Genomic DNA, 25,000 nt, shown 5'->3' with positions numbered 1-25,000 from the left:
GATGCTTTTATTAATAAGCACTGTAAAAACCAAATGTATCTGGCATGTGATAGTTACCTGAAATCACATGTGGATGCTTCCTGGCACAGTAACACTTCCTTATGTCTATCACAGACACCATACCAGTTTTGTTGAAATCCAGTTTCATGAAGGCCTAAAGAAAGACAGGGTTTCTCTTTGTGAAATCGTTAGGTATGAGGAGCAATTGTGCGGCTGCTTGTTTCTGAACTGTAAACAAGACATTTTGAAGGAATTAAACAGGTGCTTGATGAAACGAGGAGGAAGGAGACTAAACCAAAAACTGGAAATGCCTCATTCAAGCATTTTATGTGTTCACTGTTGAGCATCCTGACCTGCAGAAAACAGTCGATCCCACTCTCCTGCCGGGAAACAAAGAGTTGGGTCAATGCCCTTGGCAACTTCCAGCTCCAGGACTCATGAAATTGATAAATGACCAAAACAAAGAGCTAGGAAGTTATGTGAAGTTTCGTTTGATTGCTAGTTCAAAAGTGAAGCTACAAACTCAGTATCAAAAGAATCAATGAACAGATGAAATGTTTATTTCTCAAAACATAACACTGCCTTTCCAATTTCTGGTTCACTTACTGTCTTTCCAACCCAATGCAACTCTACATACTAAAAATACTAAGAGAGAAACAAGATACACAGACTCTCCAATCTATCCAAAGCGGCAGCCTGTGTTTGCCAGGAGTTAAAACCAGACGCATCCTCATCACTCACAATATTTAATTCACGGCAACCTTGTACCAGCTCTAGATTCAATTGTGCCCCAAATTCCTTTCCTGAATTTTAATACTTAGATGCCCCAGAATAGGACTGTATGAGGAAGTGGGGTCCTTAAGGAAGTAATTAAGATAAAATAGAATCCTTGGGGTAGGCCCCAGTCCAGGATGACTGGTAATCCTTTAACAAAAGACAGCACAATGCACGGCGAGCAGCCATGAAAAACAGTGGTACAGCCACAGAGAGGCCTCAGAGGATGCCAAGCGTGCCCACCCTTCTTTGATTTCTATTCTACAAACTACAAGAAAGCAATTTGATAGACCAGTCTAATACTCAAAATTATCACCATGGTATTCAAAGAACAATTAAGTACTAAGTTATAGTATAATTTTTATTTTAAAACTTGGTGATCTGTGTATATGTGATGCATGTATATAATATGTGTGCATGTATGTGCGTGTGCAACACAAACATACAGGGGGTCAGTCCTTTTATCGCACCTTGTTTGCGACAGGGTCTCTTTGTTGTTAGGTAATGTATGTCCAGGCTAGTCAGCTGTGAGCCTCATGGGATTTCCTACCTGTGCCTCTCGTCCTGTCGTAAGAGTACTGGGATTACAGACATGTGTTATGACCTCTACATTTACACGGGAACTGAGAGTTTGAACTCAGGTCCTTACACTTGCACTAGAGACACTTTACTCAGTGATCTATGTCTCCAGCTCCCGGACTCTAATTCCAACTTAATAATGATCTTTGTTATTGTCCTTTTAGCACTTTACATACATCTCAGAAAAACCAGAGGAACACGTTCAGTCATCATCATAAAGGAAGGCTGAGCCCTGACACCAGAATAGTTGGGATTGCATCAGATGCAATCTCTCTACTAGCTCTGAGGAACAACCAGCGAGGCTTAGGATTGGACACGGGAATATAGCTGGATAGCTAGTAATGGACAATACTAATAATTTATAAAGACAATTCAATTTAAGATTTTATTTTTCTTTCATCAAATCTTTTCTAGGACATATGATTTTGTTTTATTCTAGGTAGAATTGTACATATATAAGCTTGCTTACTTTAACTCTTACTAAACCCATCTAAAATGATATAATATGTTTTAAATGATGACCCATTAAAGATGCTAAACAATGGACCTAACAGTCTAATAAATGTAATAGTTTGAGGTCAGGTAACAGTTACCTTGCGAACAAATGATTTCCTATATTCATTCATTTCACCAAAAATGGCACGTTTAAATTCTCCATAATCAACCTTGTTCTTGCTGGTGCCACTGCCTTGCAGAATCAGCCAGGAAGACTCAAAATCCTAAAAATGCCCACAGAAAATGCCATTACATCTTTTAGTTATGTAAGTCACAAGATCAGAGTCATATTTTTTCAGATTATCTATGGCCCTAGACAAGGTAACCTAATTAGGAAAAAAACTCAAAAAGTTACAGATAAACCGGGCGGTGGTGGCGCACGCCTTTAATCCCAGCACTCGGGAGGCAGAGGCAGGCGGATCTCTGTGAGTTCGAGACCAGCCTGGTCTACAAGAGCTAGTTCCAGGACAGGCTCCAAAACCACAGAGAAACCCTGTCTCGAAAAACAAAAACAAAAAAAAAAGTTACAGATAAACCTAGTAAACCAACTGTGGAAGGAAGTCTGGGGTGAACACTTAAGCGAGGTTCAGGGCCTGTTCTAAGTGACTGATAACTCACAACATATGCTTTTAAAAAGTATGTTATTTGAGGGCAAGGAAATGCTGAGGGTTGAACCTAGGACTTATTGCATACCATCAATCACTGGTCTACATCCTTAAGAATTTTATCATAATTTTTTGCTGATAAATAATAGCATATATTAGTAGCCTAACATGATATCTCAATGTACATATACACTGCGGAAAGAACAAGTCAGGCTAAATATCATCTCTGACATTGCAAGTATTTAGTATTTTTGTAGTAAAAATATTTAAAATCTGTTTTAGCTGCCTTTAAACACACAGTACATTATTCTTGATACTATTCACCAGGCCGTGCAATAGACAAAACTCATCCTCTTATCCAAATGCTAATTCATCTCATTCGGCCAACCTCTTCCTTTCTCTCTATACATTGCACTCCCCACCATTGACCTTTCAGTGTCTTTTCATATAAAGTGCAATGGTTGCTGTGTACTTGGTTTTGTATCACTTTGTTCTCCATTTTTAACTTATATCTGTGACAATTTGAAAGCCTATGCAGGTTCTGAAATACTGAGACTATTCATGGAGTTTCATCTGGTCTTGGGAGCATAGAAGGTTTGAATGACTTCCAAAGTATTCCCCAATTTACACTAAGTAGCATAATTCTAACTAAACACATTATGCCAGTTTGTTTCTGCCATTCCCAAGTGCTTCTATGACAAAAGTGTTACTTAACACATCCTTCTATTCCGTGATCCTGGCAACAAAAGAAATTATAGCATTCCTTTGCCGAACCTCAGATATATTCTCAATGTTTTTAGCAAACTTTAAATGAGAGTGTTACTAAAACACTCACCTTGGCAAATAAATACTCAAAAATTATTCTCTTTCACTTCCTAGTGTTTTCAAATAAAACGGTAATTAGAAAACTAAGGTTCTAATTACCCCATCCCCCCAGCAGCCAATGATCTACACAGTTTTTACATGGAAAAATGTCTCATACATTACCAAGAAAATATGTGTACGTGCGGTTGAGTTAAAACTGAGTCCAAGTTTAACTTTTACAAATCATGAATACAATGGACTGGAGACAAATGTGTTCACTTAACTCAAAGAATTGCAGACTTAACGGGACCTCTAAAGGCTCAGAAAAAATGTCTTCAAGAAATAAGAACTGTAACTTAAGTGACAAAAAAAGCATATGACTAAGTCTACACAATGTTCAGAACGGAAGCTAATCCAGATGGGCTTTTAACTTCACTGGGAGTATTTCTCTATACACTTGGCTCATTGTGGAGCATATCACTTTTTATTTAAAATCAGAGAGAGTGGCTCTGTCTTTTCACAAACAGGTTCTATCTACTTCTACAGTGAGACCCAGCCTCACCTCCCTCTGCATGTACCTATGACTGCACGAGCACCATAGGCTATAACCCTCTGGGGAACTAAGAGCCTTCGATTTAAGTGCTTTCTTTCATAAATTGCCTTCATCATGGATTTTTTTTTCTTTTTTGTATTGAGAAAAGGAAAAGAAAAAAAAGTTTCCGCCTCCTCCCAGCCTCCCATTTCCCTCCCCCTCCTCCCACCCTTCTCCCCCCCCCCACCCCTCTCCCCCTCCCCCCACTCGTCTCCCCCTCCCTCTCCAAGGACGGAGGGGGGAGGACCTTGGACTTTCCACAGGGCAGGGAACCCTGACTGCTCTTCATCATGGATTTTTGTCACAGCCACTAGAAAGGCAACTAAGACAGAAGTCTCAAGTAACTACAGTCTTATTCACAAGTTATAAATATGTCATAAACTATTACAGAAGCATCGAAGTAATACAGCACTTTCCCATATACACAGGGCCATATTATCTGGACACCAGTCCTCTATCTGTTATAGATTACTTGTTTGTTTAACAAAAATATACCACAGCATTCTAATTTCCTATCTCTTTTTATTTTTCTATTTATGAAAGAAAGATATGAAGGTGAATGCCCCTGGGTTGTTATCACTAGATAGGCTACAAGATTCGATGTCATCATCACAACCAACTAAAAGACAATTATGTCACAACACTGACATGCAGTATCACACTGACACAGAATTTTATACTTGATAAAGCGAATCCCCATGTAATTTTTTATTTGCACTCCCATGCCTCCCTAAATACAGCTATTGTCTCAGAACTGCTCAGGCAGAGCCTCCAGTGAAAGTCAAAACACTTGTGTAAGATCACACAACTGAGTGGCTCTCTTTTCTGGATAGCTACATGGACTACAGAAGACTTTTTGGGAATTTAAATTTTTGTGCTTTATATTAACAAAGATACATTATGGTGACCTGTATTTCTCATCATTAATAAATATTGTATATGCTGGGGCCATGACTCAGTCAGTAGAGTGCTTACATAATTACAGAAATATAGATCATATGGCAAGATAATTTTTAGCAAAAGAGAAAAATGCAAGAGAATCTTGTATATGAAATGCTTGATCTGAATCACTCATAAACTTGTAACATACAAGCAAAATTTCCCAGTACAGAACACAAGGCGTTCTCGTACCAGATTTAATTTCTCCCGCTCTTCTATCTACTTGCTCAAGCTATGAACTATTGGTTCCATGCTTGCTATGCTAGGTTCGGTTCAAGGTGCTAAAGAAAGAGCAGGAGCAGGAGTCACCCTGGTCCCCATGTGGAATGGGATGTGCCATTTTACTTACAGGCAGCTACAAAGAGCTGTGAAGAAAACAAATTGGAAGTTGCTATAGAATGGATTGGAGATCAGATGGCAGATCTCTTCTGTAAAGAAAGCTGTGGCCTAAATGATGAGAAAAAAATCTAACACACACATATCTAGTGGAAGATCGTTCACATCAGAATGAGGAGTGTGTAGGAAGTGGGCCCCTTGCAGTTCATGCCTAGAACATACTTCTCCTTTCTACAAGATGATCATTGTCTGAGCCATGCTCAGTCTTCATGAAGATCTGCTCTTGGCTCTCTTCCCTACCCCATCCATTCATTCTTCCTCTTTATTCAAAGCCCAACCTGGAAGCATCCTCCTCCGGGGGTCTTGCCTTGGTCTTTCCCTCTCCTTCCTGCTGGCTTGGTTTGGAACTGAGTACCACCTGCGTTCCCAAAGCATCCTCTATTTGATGCACCTATTATTAATCATTTTCCTCATTTAAAGGTTATGAGAGTGGAGAGTGTGTTATCTCAGAGGTTAGCACATGCCTGGCTGTTAAACACTTCACAAACAATAAGGGACAAAAAGTCAAAATTCTTAAAAAAAAAAAAAAAAAAAAAACAGTGGGAGTTGTGTTAACATTGATGGCAAAGCATTAAAAAGGAAACAAATGAGCTATTGGAATTTTATTAGAAAAGTGAAAACAGCCGTGCAAGAATGCACCCACAATAGAAAGTAATGTGGGGTACATACCTGTTCAGACACTTCTAAGTGGAAGGTTTTCAGAGCTTGCTGAAACTCTGCCTTTTCTAAAAACCCACTGCCTTCCTTGTCCAAGTGTTGGAAGTGTTTTCCCAATCCAGTCAAAATCCGGACACCTCTCTTGTGTAGCTGTTCCTTTAGTTTATCTGTTTAATAAACAGAGACGTGGAAACTATTGCTTCTGTGCACAAAGCTATCAAAATGCAGTTGTTTCTCATTTAATAAAGCAAGTTAATAATAATGAAAATAAGGAACTTTGATATTCAATGAAAACTTTAAATTGGACTGAAAAGGGACTTTGGAAAGAAGAATGTTTTAGTAAAGACAATGCCAGTACAACTATATGTTCATAATCTGCCAAGACTACATCACCACCATGTGGTGAAACTGTTACATTTCACATACAGATAAAATTGTCTCTTTACTCAGAATAATCTAAATGTTACAAATGAAATTCTAGTTTCTCTTGTTTAGACCCCTTTATCTAACTGCCCCATATCCTCACTGTCTTTCTTATTTCTTTATTTACACCAACTGAATTACAAAATTGATGCCACGCAAATCACACACACATGCACACACATGCACGTACATACATGTGCAGACATACACACGCACACACACGCACACATACACACGTGCACACATGTGCTACATATACACACACATGCGCACACACACGCACAAGTGCATATGCACACATACACACACACAAATGTACACACACGCACACATACATACAAGCACACGCACACATACACACATGCATTCACACATGCATGCACACACACCCATGTGCACACACAACAGCTCAGAAATTTTTAAGTAGTTTGAAAGTTTCAAACAGGATCGTGATGTGCATCTAGGTTTTGGAGTACTAGGCTGTACATACATATTCACAATAACCATTATTTTCCCAGAAATTCTTAGAGGTTACATGTTCTGGCTCCTAAATTCTCCATGTAGTACAGCTATTTCATTTGATGCCATCTGTATCCTATTACAATGAATACACTAGAAATAAAAGAAAAAGTGTCTCTTGCCTCAGTAGTGACAAAAATTGTATCGTTTATGACAGAGCAGTCGGGGAAGAAAGGGTGAAGGAAGAGCTGCAAAGAATCTACACAAAGTTGCATGTCTACTGGACAGCGGGATCTGTTCCCAGACATCAGAACCCATTCTGTAGATCATGACCTGGAGACATACAGTCAGGCACTGAACCAGGAGTTCCTTCAGGATGCCATCTGAGACATAAAACAGGTATATAGTGGTTCATGCCCTTAATCCAAGAGCTCTGGAGTGGAGGTGAGAGGATTGCCGTGAGTTCCGGGCCAGCCTGGTCTGCAGTGAGTGAGTACCAATCTACCACCTAAGCTACAGTGTGAGCCTATATGTATGTGTGTGTCTCTGTTTCTGTGTGTGTCTATACATATATGTATAGTGTTTCATACTTTATTTAGCTTATGATTAAAACCATAGTATATAATATTTCTAAAATTACTGTTATATTTCACATGCTTTTTATTTAGTATCATTAATACAGAAAAATCATGAAAATATTTTAATAGCTATTTTATTAGTCATATATATTTTCATGTCAAGATATATTTTATTAACTATTTACAAATTTTTTTTGTCTGTGTGTGGGTACATGTACACATGCTTATGGGTGATCACAGAGACCAAAAAAGGGCATGAGATCTCCCAGAGGTGGAGTTACAGAAGGTTGTGAGCTACTCAATGTGGGTGTTGTGAAACAAACTAAGGTCCTCTAGAGTAGCAACAAGGTCTTCTCTTTGCTTAGTCATCTGCCTAGCCCCATAAAAAATATTATATATTACATATAATGAAAAGATATACTATTTTTAGAATACATATATACTTTCTAAGAAACAAGAATTATAAATTAAAGTCTATAAAACGTGGAAGTAATAAAAATGCTGTTTGAACTGATAACACAGAACTAGTTGAGAAGTATAAACAGTATTTGAGAGTGGAGAAGAACACAGCATACCCTGGATGGCCAGCAGCACCTGCCGATCCTGTGCCTCCTGACTGGCTGTGCCTTCCTCGTGTTCCACAGAGGCAGATCTGCAATGAGAACAGACGCTCTAAGCCGTGTTTCCCCACTCCAAAGATGCTCTCGGCAGACCTGGAGGAGTACAGGCTAGAGGAAATCCCACCTCTGTCCACTGCTATTGGTTTTATGGAGAATTAAGTCCAGAGCTATGAAAGGGCCACAATCTCTGAAGACATTAGCGTTTACAACTGCTTTAACGTTTTCAAATACTTAACTGTAACTTCATTTTAAAAGCAGTTGTAGCTTGCAAAGTATAAACTGTAAAAACACTTTTATAGGCATGAAAGTACAATAATAAGTGACAAATATTCTTACAACTAGACTGTAGACTGTGTTCTCTTATATATACAATACATCAATTATTACCATTTTGATTATATGTAGGGTCAAGAAAACATTCAACAAGAAGAGTGTGTATTTCTATTACTTAAAATAACCCTTGATGTCATTGTTCGTTCGTACCATTTTTTCATTATCTAGTCAAGCAATTAATAGCATCACCATAGGGGCCATAGCTTTTCAGTGATCAAAGGCATCACACCAACCATGCAGGAAATAAGTTTTAATGTTGGTCTGACACCCTGTCTTTGAAAGCACAACTTTGATAGCATTTAGTAAAATAGCAAAAGCAAATGAACAAATTATGCATACTATAAACAAAACAATTTTAATTTTACTGGTCATAACTGTTTCCAAACATGGAAGTGAATTTGATTATAATACAGAACATAAAGTAGATATATGCAGCTATTATTTGTAGATATAAACCTTAACTTTAGTAGGAGTGTTTTGTGATGGGAACACAAACTATAGTGATTTCACTTATTTTCAAAATGACAAATGCATTTGACTTACTTCAGAGAACTCAAAGCTATCTGATCAATATTTGTAATTCGAAGTCTAAATAATGTATTTTCTTTTATGCTCTTTGGAAGGCTGGGATGATCACAGCTCAAAAATGTCAAAGTTGCACCCTGAGGAAATGAACAAACAGATTTTTTAAAGCTAGAAGGTATTCAAAGTTAAAATACAACTCATTCTGATTGAAGGGATTTAATTTTTTATTATAATTGCCTTAGGATATTCTATTGGTAACCAAAATATAGTCGATTTGAAGAATACTTAAGGACTACATGGTTCCAGCTAATACTATAAAAACATGAGCTAATTAAAAGTAACCTAAAACAGTATACTTACTCCTATATAATAATCCACCTGAATAAAGAAGAATCCATATATTAAATAAGAACCACAGGAAATATTACGTGAACTCCTTTGAATGTGTGGCCATCCCTGTGGTGGTTAGTTAACATGACATAATGCATAGTTGTTGCGAATTCGGTTGGTACGATAAACAACCAGGCCAGCTCAAGAATAACAATTATGTTTTAATGGTTATAAGGAGAAACTCACGCTATAGGAGTGGGAGGTCTGACTTCCTATCTGTCTGGTGGGAGCCGGGGAGAGAGAGAGAGAGAGAGAGAGAGAGAGAGAGAGAGAGAGAGAGAGAGAGAGAGAGAGAGAGAGAGANGCCTTAACTAGATGTGATTGGTAGACAGAGTTTCCCCATCACATAGTCACCTGGGTAAGGAGTCTCAAAGCAGGACTACCTAAGGCTGAACAATGAGCACGGATGGCAGGGGAAACTATCTTGTTAACATTGAGTTGGGAAGACCCATCCACTGTGGGTGGCATCATTCCCTAGAAAAGGGATCCTGGATGTCTAGGACTGGAGAGAGCAAGCTGAGCAAATCACGCTTGCCTTGCCAGTGCATTGCTTTCTGCGCCTGGCTGTGGACGTGACATGATACATTGCTTCAATTCCCTGCCACCTGTGATCTATTTTCCTGTGATGGTGACTGTAAACTGGAATTGTGAGCCAAGTAAACCTTCTCTCCCTTCTGTTGTTTTTGTCATGGTATTTCATCACAGCTACAGCCAGGGGAAAAAACATAAGACAATCCCCAAGCCAGACCTCTTGGTTCACAGAAAGATGCTGTGTAGAATAGGGAACTCTAAGGGGAGCAGAGAAAAATGTAGAGCTCAATAAGAATCAATTAAAAAAAAGAATGGGGAACTCTGGTAGACTGATTGTACTCTTTCACTTGGTCTTTGAATGATAGACATTACAAAACCAACTTTTAACCTGATTAGAGCATCAAAGTTTCAATGACAAAATTCCTACCAAAAATTCTTAAACCAAACAACAGAATTACTGTAACAATTTCAGAATTGCTCTCCTATACCTGTGACCAATGTAAGGGCAAATGCAAACTCAATAAAAGAGGTTTCATTCTTCCTACAAAGAAAAATAAGAAAAAAAAAGGATAAAGGGGCTATTTTCTTTTCCTCCTTCTTGAAAGAGTTCCTTTAGAAAATTAATTGGCATAGGCACTTTCTTCTCCATTTGAGGTACATATAACTTCTTTTGGAAGTTAGATATCTATTGTTAGATTTTTGACCAAGGAATGTCTTTCCACAGAACCAGAAACCATTCTAGGAAAGGTAAATATCAAGGGAGAAACAACACACAAAAGCTGCTGCTGTACACAAATCTGCTGAGACAACCTTTCAAAACGTATACTCTAAATACAAAGTGGGGTAACTCTTCCTTCTTCTTCCCTTTCTTCTTGCCTCTTTCCCTCCCTTTCTCCATTCCTGACTCCTTCCTACTTTCTTTCTTTTTCACTTTCATGGGATAAAAGAAGTAAAAGAATTCCCACATTGGGGGAGGGTAAGCATAGATCAGCAACAACAGCTCAGAAATGGTAGCTACTGCTGTCACCTCCAATAGACAGTAGGCATGTCATTTTCAAATTGCACAAAAAGGATCCAAACTTACTTTCTCTTGACAGCAAGAGACAAGTATTAACATCATGGGCATTGAGCATTTAATGCATGATTAAGATATTTAGTGTTTCTTCCTCCTTCACTCCTTCCGGACTTGGTCATCACATCTTGGTGCTTATATCCTCTAAGGATTTGTTTTCTAACATCCTTTGTAGCCATTGTCACTTGCTTATCAAGGTTGCTTTATTTGGTTGGAATACAGTCACAGAGTGGTGATGAAAGAAAGGAGACTTGGACTGGGAAGATTGATCAGTTGGCAGAGGATTTAATCTTGCAAGCAAGAGGAAACGGATCAAATTCCAGAATCCATGTAAAAATTCAGGATTGGCAGCCACGCACAAACATACACACACACACACACACACACACACACACACATCAAGAGTTCTCTCCTACTTTATCCTTCCGATCCATGCCTGCCTTATGTGCCTGGTCTTGAAACCATCCCACATATTGAAATCAGAAAGCTATTTCTAAAGGACAAATCTGATCATATAGCCTTTCCATTCTACCAACATCTTCAGGCTGGAGAGATGGCTCAGACGTTAAGAGCACTAGCTGCTCTTCCAGAAGTCCTGAGTTCAATTCCCATGCAACCACATGGTTGGCTCACAGCTATCTGTAATGAGATCTGGTACCCTCTTCTACCAACATCTTCTTTTCAGTGACTCCTTGATATATTACATATCGCTCTTTAATATTAGCCTACTTTTTTATTTAGTTGTGGGGGAGTATGGATGCTCGTGTGGGAAAGTCAGAGAACATCCTTAGGTAGCATACCATATGAACTATCCACCCTTTTAATTTTTTTTTAATAAGACCAGGTCTCTCTCTGGTCCAGAACTCACCAAGCAAACTAAGTTGTGTCCAGCCTATAAACCTAAGATTGACCTGTCTCCGACACCCCAACAATGAGATGGCAAGTCTTTAATTCAGCTCAGACAGCATTTTTTTCTAGGAAGTCTTGCAGTTTATACAGTTGGGTCCACTGTTTCTCCAGTCTGGCTCCTGTCTAACTGATTCCCATTATTCTCCAGTTACCACAAAGCAAAGAATTAAATTATCCAGTTTTCTACTTCTGGTGTTTAGAATGTGAGCATTTATGAGTTTTATAGAAATGATTGGTACAGAGAGTGTTTCATTGCAATTGTATGTGAATTTAATAATTTAAAAATTCAGCACACTGGGAAACACGGGAGAGTCACAAGAATAAAGGCTAACATAGTCACAGCTCCAGAGGACAGTGCCACTCCACAGAGAAAATCAAGCACCTCCTTAGCTGGACTACAGCTCCCAGTGCCTGCTACTGAGGTATCCACTTACCCAGAACAGGCCTCCTACAGAGAGTTTCAAAAGTACTAAGAGCCAAGCTCTCTTGGCAACAGTCTCCACTAAGGAACAACGAATGGATGTTTATACAAAGTAAATATTATGCTTACGATTATGATTGGGATTTATCTGGGAGGCAGAACCTTCTTGGGAAACAACCATTCGCCATTCACACGAAAATAAACTGGACCCGCACCCCCGCTCCACACCAGAGCGATGCACACAGTCCGACAAAAGGCGCGAAATGCCAGCGCACACTCAAACTCACAGTATAGAAGTCTTCGAGCCGGTACTGCTTTCCTTTTCTGCGTCCACACTGATGACTATAAATGTCTTTCTTAATGAAAGGAAGCACATTTGTTCTAGAAGTTAAACAACAACAGCGGCAACAAAATGAAGTCATCTAGTTCCTCTTGGAAAGCAGTTCTCTAGGGTTCTTAACAGTGTTTCAAAGCCTACCTGTTCTTCCCGAACTTTCGATATTCATACACGGTTAGGGACTGGTCGTGGGTAAAGAAAAACCCGATCAGTTCTCTGCAGGCATCGCGTCCATTTCTAGCAAAACGATGTCAATGATTTTAAAATACGGTGTTTTTAAAATTAAATAGGAAACTAAGAGCATTCATCTCAAGCAGCAATCACTTAAGTCTCTTGAATGTGTGGCAGTGAGTACAGGTCACACAGGTTTGTGGGAAACACACCACAGTTTGTGGAAAGCCCCAACTGAGATAGGTTTGGATCTGTCTGTTATGAAAAGACTTATGCTGAACAGCGGGAGCATCTGGCTCTGTCACAACGCAGGTTGCTAAGCTACAGAGACTTAAGATAAAACGTTAAGCTTGCAAAATTTACAAGACTGAGGTAAAAAAATTTAAGTCTTCCTTGTCATTGGCTCTATCAGCAATCTGTTAACTAAAACTAAATTAACCATCGGACATAAAAATTAACCTTTAAATGATTTAGAATCGTCTATTCATAATACACTAATTAATCCAACCTTTTCAAAACTCTTACTTTTAAATATTCTTACTTAAAATATTTATCTTACAGTGTCCTGTCCTGTTTTATATAACAATAAAGCTATGGCTTAAATTTTTATAACCTCAAAATTCACATATTTCAGTATTAGTATAAATTTATCTAATCTTGACATTTCTATGAAAGAAGAGAATATATTATTATAAGTAAAACAATTGATAAAGTGGCAGTTACCTTGATAAGACCCTCCCATCAAATTCTACCTTCTGAGAAAGGTCATTCTCTGTCAATGTGGAGGTGGTTCTTATCCTGCCAAAACACATTCTGTAAGTCATTGTTTTAGAGCAATCGCAATTGATACAAACGACAAGTGCACAAAAGGGCTGTGGCAAGATTCCAAAAGGGCACAGATTAAAAATGAAAATGAAAATTCAGAGTATGAATATATAAAGACACAGAAGACATAGCGCTCTGAGCCACGCCACCGTCTTCTTCCATTTCCTCTCTTTTGCTATTACACCCTTACTATATAGTCTGTGCTAGCCTGGCATGTGCTGGGGCTACAGACCTGAGCCTGCCCACCAGTTCAGAACCCATTTCTAACCCTGTTCTCGTGCCTTCCTCCCAGCATCGCGCTGGGTTTCTTACCACCTGCAGTTGTGACCAACAAAAGCAGCCTTAACCTCACGTGAAAGATCCTTGTCCTTGTGAGATGGGAGGTTGGGTTGAATTCCCTGCCTGTGAACAGTAAGGGGAGTACGATGGCAGATTCAACTACATCCCAGAGCTGTAGCACCATGAGCCGTATGACCAAAACAACATATGCCTACTTCCAAGTCACTACTACATTACTACACAGTAGGGAAAATCCCTGACACCCTGAGCCCAAGCAGTCAAACTGTAACAGCTGATTCTATTCCTCACCAGAAAATGGTGAGAAGGAGTACTGGATGAATGAACCAAGCTCAGGCTTTGGGGTCTATCAACTGTATGTCTTCATTCTCTACAGAGAGCATTGCTGACCTTCTAAAGATTCCTAGCCCTAAAAGTCTTTAAAATATGAAACAAAACTAGAATGGACGCCTTTGGATACCCTATACTTAATGATGTCCTTTACCTTAAGGGATAAGAGTCAATGATAGTCAGGTGGGGGTAGTGCACACCTTTAATCCCAGCACTCAGGGAGGCAGAGGCAGGTGATTTGCTGTGAGTTCAAGGCCAGCCTGGTCTCCTAAGTGAGTTCCAGACAGCCAGAGATACACAGAGAAACCCTGTCTCAAAAAAGGAAGGAAGGAAGGAAGGAAGGAAGGAAGGAAGGAAGGAAGGAAGGAAGGAAGGTTGGTTAATGATGTACCATTACTGTTCATCTAGCTCTATGAAAACTGCAGGAAAAATGAAATAGCAATGGTATAATAGTAAGAATGCAGACAGCAGTCACTGGAAACAGTTAAAGCTTTGGCCCTCTAACACCTCTAACATCCACAGAATAGAAGCTGGATTTAGGAAACAGCAGTCTGCTAACCCAAGGAGAGTGTGGGAACACAGGGAGGAGCCCTGAAGGCTGCAGCATCTAATTCAGTGTAACCCACTAGAACTAATGAAGTCATCGAGCATTCGCTACGTTCCTGGAATGACTTTAAATGCTGGGAAAAGAGCAGCGGCAGCAGGACTGGCTGCCATTTATTGAGGACTTTGTAGACACTAGTCACCATCAAATCACTTTAATATCCAGTGGTTTATTTAATGCTTGCAATAAAATTTAAAAATAAAATTGTGAGGTAAGTGCTACTATCCCTATTTAATAAACATCTTTATCGTGGAAGACAGAATAGGTCATTGCTTACATGACAGATTTGGAAACAACCTTGCTCTTATCATTACAATTTATTATTTCTTAGTCATGAGCAAAGGTGAGAGAGGTGAGGTAATTGCAACAAGGAGCCTGGAGTCATCGCAAAAGGATATAAGCAAATACATATTTATATTATGAAATGCAGAGTGCCACGTTAGGTTTGAGGTGCCCACTAAGTAGCACACATGCTTCTCTATGTAAGTTCTGAATCGGTTCAAAAAGAAGAATTAAGCACATTGAACGCTAACTAAAGATAACTGTTTGACAACGTGGGTGGAAAGCATGGTTCAGGTATGCAGCAACAGCAGGCTAACTGCTTGGCCCTAGAATTACACAGACTAGCTGCTTCTTTTCACTGGTGAAAAACCTATAAAGTTAGGCACAACAATGGAATGTATGCATCTGCAGGAGGCTGTCCCCAGAGAAAAGGCGGGGGGCTGCACTCCTTCTCCTCCTTCTCCTCTTCCTCCTTCTCTTCTTCCTCCTCCTCTTCCTCCTTCTCTGGTGAAAACAAAAGATTAGGAAGCCATGGATCTAAAAATCCTAATCAACAACCCCAAAGGGATTTTGCTGAACCGGATTGCCTTTAAAGGAGCTGCGTGTATTTGGTGTGAAGCAATACTTGGACAGGTGCAAGGAAACAGATGAGACAAAGTGTACCGACAATCTAAGAATAGGTTGGAAAATTGGTCAGACTCCACATGAGGACATCTGGATGAACAACGCGCATGTGAAAATTAATCAGCATCATTAGTCTCCAATGTGATGCAAAATAAAATCACCAAGACGCATTCAGTATGAGAAAGACAATGAAAAAGACAGGCAATACCAAGGGCTGGCCAAGACGGACAGCAATTAGACCACTCACCCTGCCTCCGGCTCCGGGGTTACTATTTGCCAGTGTCATGTAGAGCTGAACGTGGGCATACTAATTGGTCCATAAAGGCAAAGTATTCACTCAGCATAAGGGAGTGTTCATTTTTACCAAGAGGCGTGCACAAGCAAGTTCACAGCAGTATAATTTATGAATCACTAGGCATGTTAAGCGTCTGTGAGTCATACGTTGTGATATATTCATATAATGAAATGATGGATAGAATGAGAAAAACAACTATAAATGACAGCAAGGATGACATTCCTAAAGATAATATTGGGGAAAAGGCACCAGACATACTTCATTGAGAATCTTTATAAAACATCATATTATATCGATGATGATGTTGACGACAACGACAGTAAAGGAGAAGAAGAAAGACAGACAAACAGATAGATAGTATTGCGGGGGGTGGGGACTAGATCCAGGGCTAGAGAGGTGGCTCAGCTGTTAAGAACCTGAGCTGCTCTTACAGGGGATCCAAGTCTGAATCCCTGCACCCACGCTGGATCTCTCATAACTGTGTGTTATGAGCACCAAAGGGATCCAATCTCTCTGCATCCCCCAGGCACTGGCACCAAAGTAAACATACTCAGACAGAGATATGTATATCCACATAATAAAATTTAAAAAACTTTAAACCGTAGAGACCAAATTTTTTGATTTCTCTTTTTTAATTTTAATCGATAGGGTTAGGACATAGAAATAACAGGACATAGCAGTGAAGTGGAGAAGAATGAGACAGGGCAGTGGTACTTATGGGGTATTATTCATGCTTTGTTTCTCCATGTGGGAGTTGGACACATAAATACTGATCTGTTTGTCATGGTTCCTATATCATAATTTCAAATGTGTACACTGTTTGAAATTATGCCTCATTGCAATTTACTTTAAAAGGAAACCACTTAAATATACAGTAGATATATTAAATATACAGTATGGATATTAGATATACAGTAGATAAGTGATGGTTTACCCCCTCAAGATAGCATAGTCTAACACTCAGAACATGTGGAAATGTTAGCCATACATAATGAAAAAAACTTGGAATGTGTTACTAAGTTGAAGATCCTACCATAGGGAGATTATCTGTGTTATTCAGGCAGGTTCAATACAGCCATCTCTGTGTGTGTGTGTGTGTGTGTGTGTGTGTGTGTGTGTGTGTGGTGCATGCGATAAAGTTTTATCTACAATGGAGTGTCAAAGTGGTGTGGTATCATAAGTTCTGACTTTGAAGATGGAAGAAGGGGCCATGAGTCCAAGAATAAAGAAAACCTCAGAAGCTGTGAAAGACATGACTAAGTCAGTTCCTTGTTTTTAGACTTTGTATCTCTAGAAGTAGATGAATAAATTTTATTGTTTTAAAATACTGTTCAGAGCAATGCATTGTTCATAGGAATGTGTTCCTGTGACAACAGGAATCTAACACATTATCCCCCAAATATTTGAATGTATAAACAATAAGCTAAGAACGAGACAAAATGGTAAGACAAACATTTATAGCGGTCTGAAAAGATAGAAGAGCTATTGTGTACAATAGATTTCCTATCAAATATGAGGCTGAATGTCAATTGTCAGCAAAGTCATTAAGTTCAGTGGGCTATGCCAAAGGACTGGGAAAAAATTCCCATTAATCGCCACAGTTAGGATCTAGTAAGACTCCTAGACTATGTGTCAAAGGCATGGTTACCCTCCTAGGGATCTAGAACGAAATGAACTAGTTAATAGGCAGGGCATGTCTGGAATGATGGTCCTTTGTATATTACACAAGTCTGATTTAGCCAGGGTATCATCCCAGGCAGAGGTGTCTAAATTACTATAGCGCTCATATTCACATATATGTTATCCTGAAAAATTGTGACTTCCCTTCTAAACTATAAATGTATAAACTTGAAATGCAAGGACAGAAGGTAGAATAAAAATTTCAAGGAGATGGCACTGAGATCTGAAGTCTCAAAACTTTTACTGCTCTTTATATGGTTTTAAAAACATGGACGTGCACAGAAATGTATTTCAATAATGCATCGTTAAACTTTGCTTACTTCGTTTCATGCAGAGTTCGTCTCCTAACTCGAAGTGGTGCCCTCGCTGAGTCTGGAGGGACATGAGAACTCTCTTGTTCCTCAGTGTTTAAACCTTGTTCTGGATCACTGATGACAGCCCTAGGCAGGAAGACACAAAATCTAGTGTCTAGCATGACAAAATGTGTGCTCACTTATTTTCAAGCAGTTGGAAAATGTCAGCCACCAGATGGCCATTTGTCCTGTTGTCATAAAAACACAAAAGTATAAACAGAAATACATGCAGATTCTTAAGGCCTAAGCTCAGAGCTGACATCATTTTTTTTGTTCATATATGACTTGTCTAAGTAATCAGTGACATCAGACCTGCTGTGGTGGTTTGAAATATGGCCTCCATAGGGATGTAGGGGTGGACTTTGAGGTTTCCTATGCTCAAGCTACTCCCAGTGTGACAGTCTACTTCCTGCTGCCTGCATATCAACATATAGCAGCTCCTTCTCCAGCACTATGTGTGCCTGCATGCCACTATGCTCACCACCAAGATGATAATAGACTGTCTTAGGGTTTTTATTGCTGTGAAGAGACACCATGACTATGCAACTCTTATAAATGAAGACATTTAATTGGGGTGGCAGCATACAGTTCAGCAGTTCAGTCAGTCCATTATGGCAGGGAGCTTTGTGGCATGCAGGCAGACATGGTGCTGGAGAAGTAGCTGAGAGTCTTACATTGTGCAGACACTGGGCAGTATCCTGAGTATAGGAAATCTCAAGCCCACCCCCACAGCTGACACACTTCCTCTAACAAGGCCATACCTACTCCAACAAAGCCACACCTCCTAATAGCGCCATTCCCTATGAGATTTTTGGGAGGCAATGACATTCAAACTACCACATAGACTGAACCTCTGAAACTGTAACTTGCCACCTCAATTAAATGTTTCCCTTTATAAGAGCTGCTGTGTTCATGGTGTCTCTTTACAGCAACAGAAACCCTAAATAGGATACCAACCAAGTCTAGCCTGAAGACACATGGAAATAAATTACTTTTAGCTACTAAATTTTGACATTTTATATAATCAAGAAATTATTGAATTTCCTGAGAGAGCTAAGTAATTGATTAATGATTTCATCTGGCCTGTCTACCAACTGTTTTGCTTTAGTGAGTGAGTTGAGAATAAATAAATAAGAAGTTAATAAAGAACCAAAGAAAGCCAGTAGGAACTGAAATTATCTGGGAGCTAGGAAGTGGCAGCAATAAGAAGGGTGGCAATATAAGAAATGAACTTAATTTGCTAGAACCGAGCCTTTGTCAAGTTGATATTGGAGTTGAGAAAAAGAAATGGGTCAAAGGCATCACTAAAACCTGGGGACTAAATAACTTCAAGAATGGAATTGCCATGGAGAAAAATTAAAAGAGCTGGTCTTTTAATTAGTAGAAAGAAGGGAAATTACAATCTTGAAGATTCATGATGCACTGGAATATAGAAGAAGTTTGAAATCAGGAGGTAAATATATTGGAGATGGGATTCAGTGACCATATCTAGTGACTATGGATGAACAAGAACGGAGAATCAGTGGCTGCAACAAGAACAGCCAAGTGAGGTGAGCGCAAGGCAGGTAAATAGAAGAGCATTGCTTCAAAAAGATTAAAGTTCTCAATGGAGACAAACACTGAGGATGGGCGAAGACACTGAGAACTAGGAAGTCCTTTAACCAACGACATGACATCACCACTTCTCTTATGAAAAGAAAGAGACATCTTGCAGACAGTGACTTCGCAGAACTTGTCGGCACTTCAGGCAACATATGGAAGGCCCTGGGTTCAAACTCCAGCACCAAATGCAGAAAAGAAAAAGGAAGAAAAGGAATATGCTAAACAAATGTGGATAGCCCCCAAGTGAAGCATGTTTTTGTCACACTTCAATTTATTTTATGTATGTTTCACACTGCGTTCTGAGGGATTTAAAAGTTATTGACAATCACGGCCACAGTTCTCAACTCTACACCAGTCATCTCGGTCACCACAGTGACTCTGTGGGATATTCATTTCTAATGAATGGAAAGATAAGATGCTCATCACCATTTGGAAACCATAGCAACCGGCTCAAGGGTGAGTCCTAGTTTCAGCAAGATGCCTTACTAATCTCCTTAAATGATATCACATCTTTGTTTTTTATTTATTTATTTATTTATTTATTTATTTATTTATTTAAGATTTCTGTCTCTTCCCCACCACCGCCTCCCCTTTCCCTCCCCCTACCCCAACCAAGTCCCCCTCCCTAGTCAGTCCAAAGAGCAATCAGGGTTCCCTGCCCTGTGGGAAGTCCGAGGACCACCTACCTCCATCCAGGTCTAGTAAGGTGAGCATCCAAACTGCCTAGGCTCCCACAAAACCAATATGTGCAGTAGGATCAAAAACCCATTGCCATTGTTCTTGAGGTCTCAGTAGTCCTCATTGTCCGCTATGTTCAGTGAGTCCGGTTTTATCCCAGGCTTTTTCAGACCCAGGCCAGCTGGCCTTGGTGAGTTCCTGATAGAATATCCCCATTGTCTCAGTGTGTGGGTGCACCCCTCGCGGTCCTGAGTTCCTTGCTCTTGCTCTCTCTCCTTCTGCTCCTGATTTGGACCTTGAGATTTCAGTCCGGTGCTCCAATGTGGGTCTCTGTCTCTGTCTCCTTTCATCGCTTGATGAAGGTTAATATTCAGGAAAATGCCTATATGTTTTTCTTTGGGTTCTCCTTCTTATTTAGCTTCTCTAAGAACCCGAATTATAGGCTCAATGTTCTTTATTTATGGCTAGAAACCAAATATGAGTGAGTACATCTCATGTTCCTCTTTTTGGGTCTGGCTTACCTCACTCAGGATAGGATATCACATCCTTGAAAGGCACGTTTTCTACAGGTGCTATGACAACAAACCAATGTCATGTGACAATCAATATAGATCAGAGGGTAACTCTAAATGATCCTACGGTGCCCAAAAGGAGCATACATCCCATTAGAAGGCAACTCTAGAAACCTAAGGCTGAAATGAAAAATGCCATCTTCTAATTTATATGTAATTCATTAGCTGGAAGGAAATAATTAAGTAGTTTAAGTAAAAATACATAATAAAATCAATAAGTAGAATTTTTAACTGTGTGTGTGTGCACGCACACACATGGGCATTTGGGCCTGCATGCCTGTGAATGCATGATCATGTGAGCACATGTATGCAGGTGTGTACCCATGTGAGTGTGCTCCAAAGACCAAACTCTGGTGTTAATCCTCAGAATCCACCCTTCCTGTTTTGGGAGGATGGGATATTTTTTGGTTGTTGTTTTTTACTTTTGAGACAGGGTTTCTTTGTACAACCCTGACTGACCTAGAACTCGCTCTGTAGACCAGGTTAGCCTCGAAATCACTGAGCTTCACCTGCCTCTGCCTCCCAGGTGCTGGGATTAAAGGCGTGCACCACCACTACGCAGAACACTTCTTGTTTTCTGAGACAGAGTCTCTCATTGGCCTGGAGCTCACCAAGTAAGCTAGGCTGGCTGACAAGCAAGGCCCAAGGACCCACCTGTCTCCTTCCCTGCATAAAAACTACAGCCCACTTGCCCCCACGCCTGGATTTTTCACATTGGTTCTGAGGATTTAAAGTAGGTCCTCTGGCTTACATGGCAAGCTTCTCACAGACTGAACTGTCTCCCCAGACTGAATATTAAGTATTTCTACTCATCTCGGAGTGTTTTTAATTTTTTTTAAAGTCACTAAAATGACAAGACTGCTGTGAACAGAAAGTTTGGGAACTGCTATCAGCTAGACATTGGTTGACAAGAATGTGGGTGCTTTGTATGAAGAAGATAGTTTGTAGTCAGTTTCTGAACAGATTTGTTAGGAGTAGCTAGTCTCACCTGGATAAATGGTCTATCATCATTTGCTCCGTAACCATTTGCTTCTTCTTCTCAGCTGCCACGGTTTCCTGAGAAGATATAATAAAAAACAACTTCATTACCCACAAAGCAGAACAGTTAACACACATTATAAAATATGAATGTTTTTTTCTGATTTTTCTCATAAGTATAGATTATTATTGATGTTAAATTCCAACTAGTAATTTTTTTAATTTGGTTTTTCAAGACAGGGCTTCTCTGGTTTCAATGTGTAACAGTCCTAGCTGTCCATGGACACATTTTGTAGACCAGGCTGGCCTCTAACTGACAGAGATCCACCTGCCTTTGACCCCAAAGTGCTAGGATTAAAGGCATGTGCCACCACCTGACCCAGCTTTGTTTAAGACTTATTTACGTATTTTATGCATATGAATGTTCTATCTGTATGTACACCTACATGCCAGAAGAGGGCACTGGATCCCAACATAGGTGGTTATAAGCCACCATAAGGTAGCTGAGAACTGAACTCAGGACCTCTGGAGGAGCAGCCAGTGCTCTTAACCTCTGAGCCATTTCTCCAGCCCCATTAAATCTTAAATTACCATTCCTTAAAATGAACGCACTAAAATTTCAGTACACATCATGATCTAGTTCCAGCAAGTTGCCTTGCATTTCTCAGTCGGAACGTCCTGGAAACCCCATCCTCAACTTGCTATAAGGAGCTCCTCAACATGAACACTCACATACAGAGAGAGAGAGAGAGAGAGAGAGAGAGAGAGAGAGAGAGAGAGAGAGAGAGAGAGAACAAGACTTCATCGAAACAAGTCACAGCAGAGAAGACAAACAATGGAAAGCATTCAGTTTTCATCACAAATCTAAAGGCAGCTGATGAGACGGCTCAGCGGGCAACGGCACCCGCTGTCAAGCCTTGTTCAATCTGAGTTCAATCCCCGGGACCCACACATGAAAGGAGAGAACCGATCCTTGTTAAATTGTCCCTGACGCCCAGGTGCTCACACGGGCATATGCATGCCTGCATACACACACACTCAAATATGCTAATTGATTAATGGAAAGAAAACTCATATCATAGAAAGAATACAATCGATTGCCCCACCCACATACGTATATGGACAACATGAATCAAACTTAGTGGGTCCTCTCTCTCTCTCTCTCTCTCTCTCTCTCTCTCTCTCTCTCTCACACACACACACACACACACACTCACACATATAACACATGAAAAGTTGGGAAAGGGATATATAGTGGGAGATAAGGAGAGAAGTTGTGGGGATCAATAGGGGCAAATATGATCACATTTCATTGTGTATGAGCTTCTCGAAGAAAAATTTATTAAAAAATTATAGAAACTGTCTTCATGTTATTTTTTCACTTTCTAATTCACCTGAAAATATGTTTTGCTACATTTTAGGAAATATCCAACTGGGAGATTTGTTCAATTCCAGTTAGCTTATCAAGCAACTGCAAACGCTAAAGTGTTTCTTTTGAGAGACAGATAAAAGAGTCTCAATTTAAGGAATCAAATCGAAGAGTGTTGTGATCTCAGAATGCAGTTTCTGCATTTCTACTGCTCACGCCGATAAATAAAAAGAAAAATGATGGCCCTGTTTTAAAGAGAGGCTTTGCAACCTTAGTTTTATTTGAAGCAGATATAAAATAGCAAATAAGAATGAAAACAGATAAAAAGGAGTGTTACTGGGAGGAAGTAAACCTCCGGCCTACTTGATGGTGCCATTGTTAAGGAAATGAAATCCATTTATAGCCATTCAGATGGTTTGGGGTCTTGGCATGTACAGTCTCCTGGGACTTAGGTACTGGAGACACCACTTTCAAGCACAGCTTCAGGAGATAACAGAGTAGGACTCACGGGGACAGAATTTGGCCTCCGGAGTAGCTTTTGTTATTTTTAGATGATAACCTTGGTAATGCTCCCTATCCCTCTAAACGTAAATAGGCACAGAGAATTGCCTGTGTGGTTCTACATACAGCAAGAACTGTAACAGATGCACATCCACCAACAAAACCAGTCTTCCTATCCCACTATGAAACACATTGCATACAGATTGTGGATGACAGCAACCAAATGACTACAGCTTGCTTATGTATCCCCTTAAATCTCGGTTCTCAACCTGTGGGTCATGATCATATTGGGGGGGGGTTGCATACCAGAATGCTGAATATCAGATATTTACATTATGATTTATAACCAATAGAAAAACTACAGTTATAAAATAGTAATAGAAATAAATTTATAGTTGGGGTCACCACAGCATGAGGAACTGTATTAAAGGGTCACAGCATTAGGAAGGTTGAGAACCTCTGCCTTAAATCATCAGACTTGTGTAGCTGGGTAAAGCCTATTGCTTTGTTATTATTTAGACCATACAAACCACAACTTTCCACATTGCGAGTTGCCATGCTGGTATTTTGTCTGCCTTTATGGGATGTCTAAGATGTTAATCTCCTGGACATTAGGGAGGACCCAAGGACCTTACCTGTCAGCAACTTTTTCCAGTACTGTTGAACCCCAGAGAAATGTGATAATTACCTATTTATAGCAGGCCTGACCTAAGTCATATTCATCAGCCTAACTCATTTTGAAATAAATAAATAAATTTAGGTTTAATATTAGTAGCCTGAAATGTGTATGTTTATGTGTGTGTGTATGCACATATGCATGTTCCCAGGAACATCTGTGTGCAGGTAAGATGGTAAACTGGGGTATTATTCTTCAAATTCCATCTACCTGTTTTGGGTTTTGTTTTATTTATTTATTGAGTCTCTTACTGGCGGGGAGCCCCCCAATTAAGTTAAACTAGTGGTTCTTAACCTTCCTAATGCTGTGACCCTTTAATCCAGTTCCTCACAATGTGGTGACCCCAACCATAAAATTATTTTCATTGCTACTTCATAACTGTAATTTTGGTACTGTTATGAATCACAATGTAAATGTTGAAGACAGAGGTTTGCCAAGGGGGTGCACTGGGCTACACAGCCGGGCGACTGTGCCCCAGGATCAATGCAGCCCTACTGCTTGCACCAGGATAACAAGTGCCTGGAACCACACCCAGCTTTGGCTATGTGGGTTCTGAGTTGAATTTAAGGCCTTGTGATCTCAAAGCAGGTACTTTCCTGACTAAGCCATTTTTTTTGGCCACAAAGTCAGGAGCCTTAACTTTATTTAAAAAGAACCAACTTGACTCCTGGACTTTTCCATAGCCGGCCTAAATTCGTATAATATCAGTAGCTAATGAACTATA

General features: G+C 39.8%; 1 protein-coding gene across 4 annotated transcripts in view; it reads right to left on the bottom strand.

The window, feature by feature from the left end:
• Nucleotides 1-25,000, bottom strand: part of Caps2 (calcyphosine 2) — a 38,851-nt gene that overhangs the window by 3,295 nt on the left and 10,556 nt on the right. For all 4 annotated transcript variants that reach the window (XM_050135616.1, XM_050135615.1, XM_050135617.1 and 1 more), the window contains 10 exons: nucleotides 21,741-21,808; nucleotides 17,868-17,987; nucleotides 13,334-13,408; nucleotides 12,581-12,676; nucleotides 12,390-12,483; nucleotides 8,798-8,916; nucleotides 7,877-7,953; nucleotides 5,854-6,008; nucleotides 1,947-2,072; nucleotides 58-154 (listed from right to left, as the gene is read on the bottom strand). In XM_050135616.1, coding sequence (XP_049991573.1) covers nucleotides 58-154; nucleotides 1,947-2,072; nucleotides 5,854-6,008; nucleotides 7,877-7,953; nucleotides 8,798-8,916; nucleotides 12,390-12,483; nucleotides 12,581-12,676; nucleotides 13,334-13,408; nucleotides 17,868-17,987; nucleotides 21,741-21,808 — 1,027 coding nt within the window. The remainder of the gene's footprint in view (nucleotides 1-57; nucleotides 155-1,946; nucleotides 2,073-5,853; nucleotides 6,009-7,876; nucleotides 7,954-8,797; nucleotides 8,917-12,389; nucleotides 12,484-12,580; nucleotides 12,677-13,333; nucleotides 13,409-17,867; nucleotides 17,988-21,740; nucleotides 21,809-25,000) is intronic.

This window comes from Alexandromys fortis, unplaced genomic scaffold, assembly GCF_014885135.2.
Source record: "Alexandromys fortis isolate MF-2015 unplaced genomic scaffold, M_Fortis_MF-2015_v1.1 scaffold_24, whole genome shotgun sequence".
Taxonomy (NCBI): Eukaryota; Metazoa; Chordata; class Mammalia; order Rodentia; family Cricetidae; genus Alexandromys; species Alexandromys fortis.
This window is presented reverse-complemented; position numbering and strand designations above follow the sequence as displayed.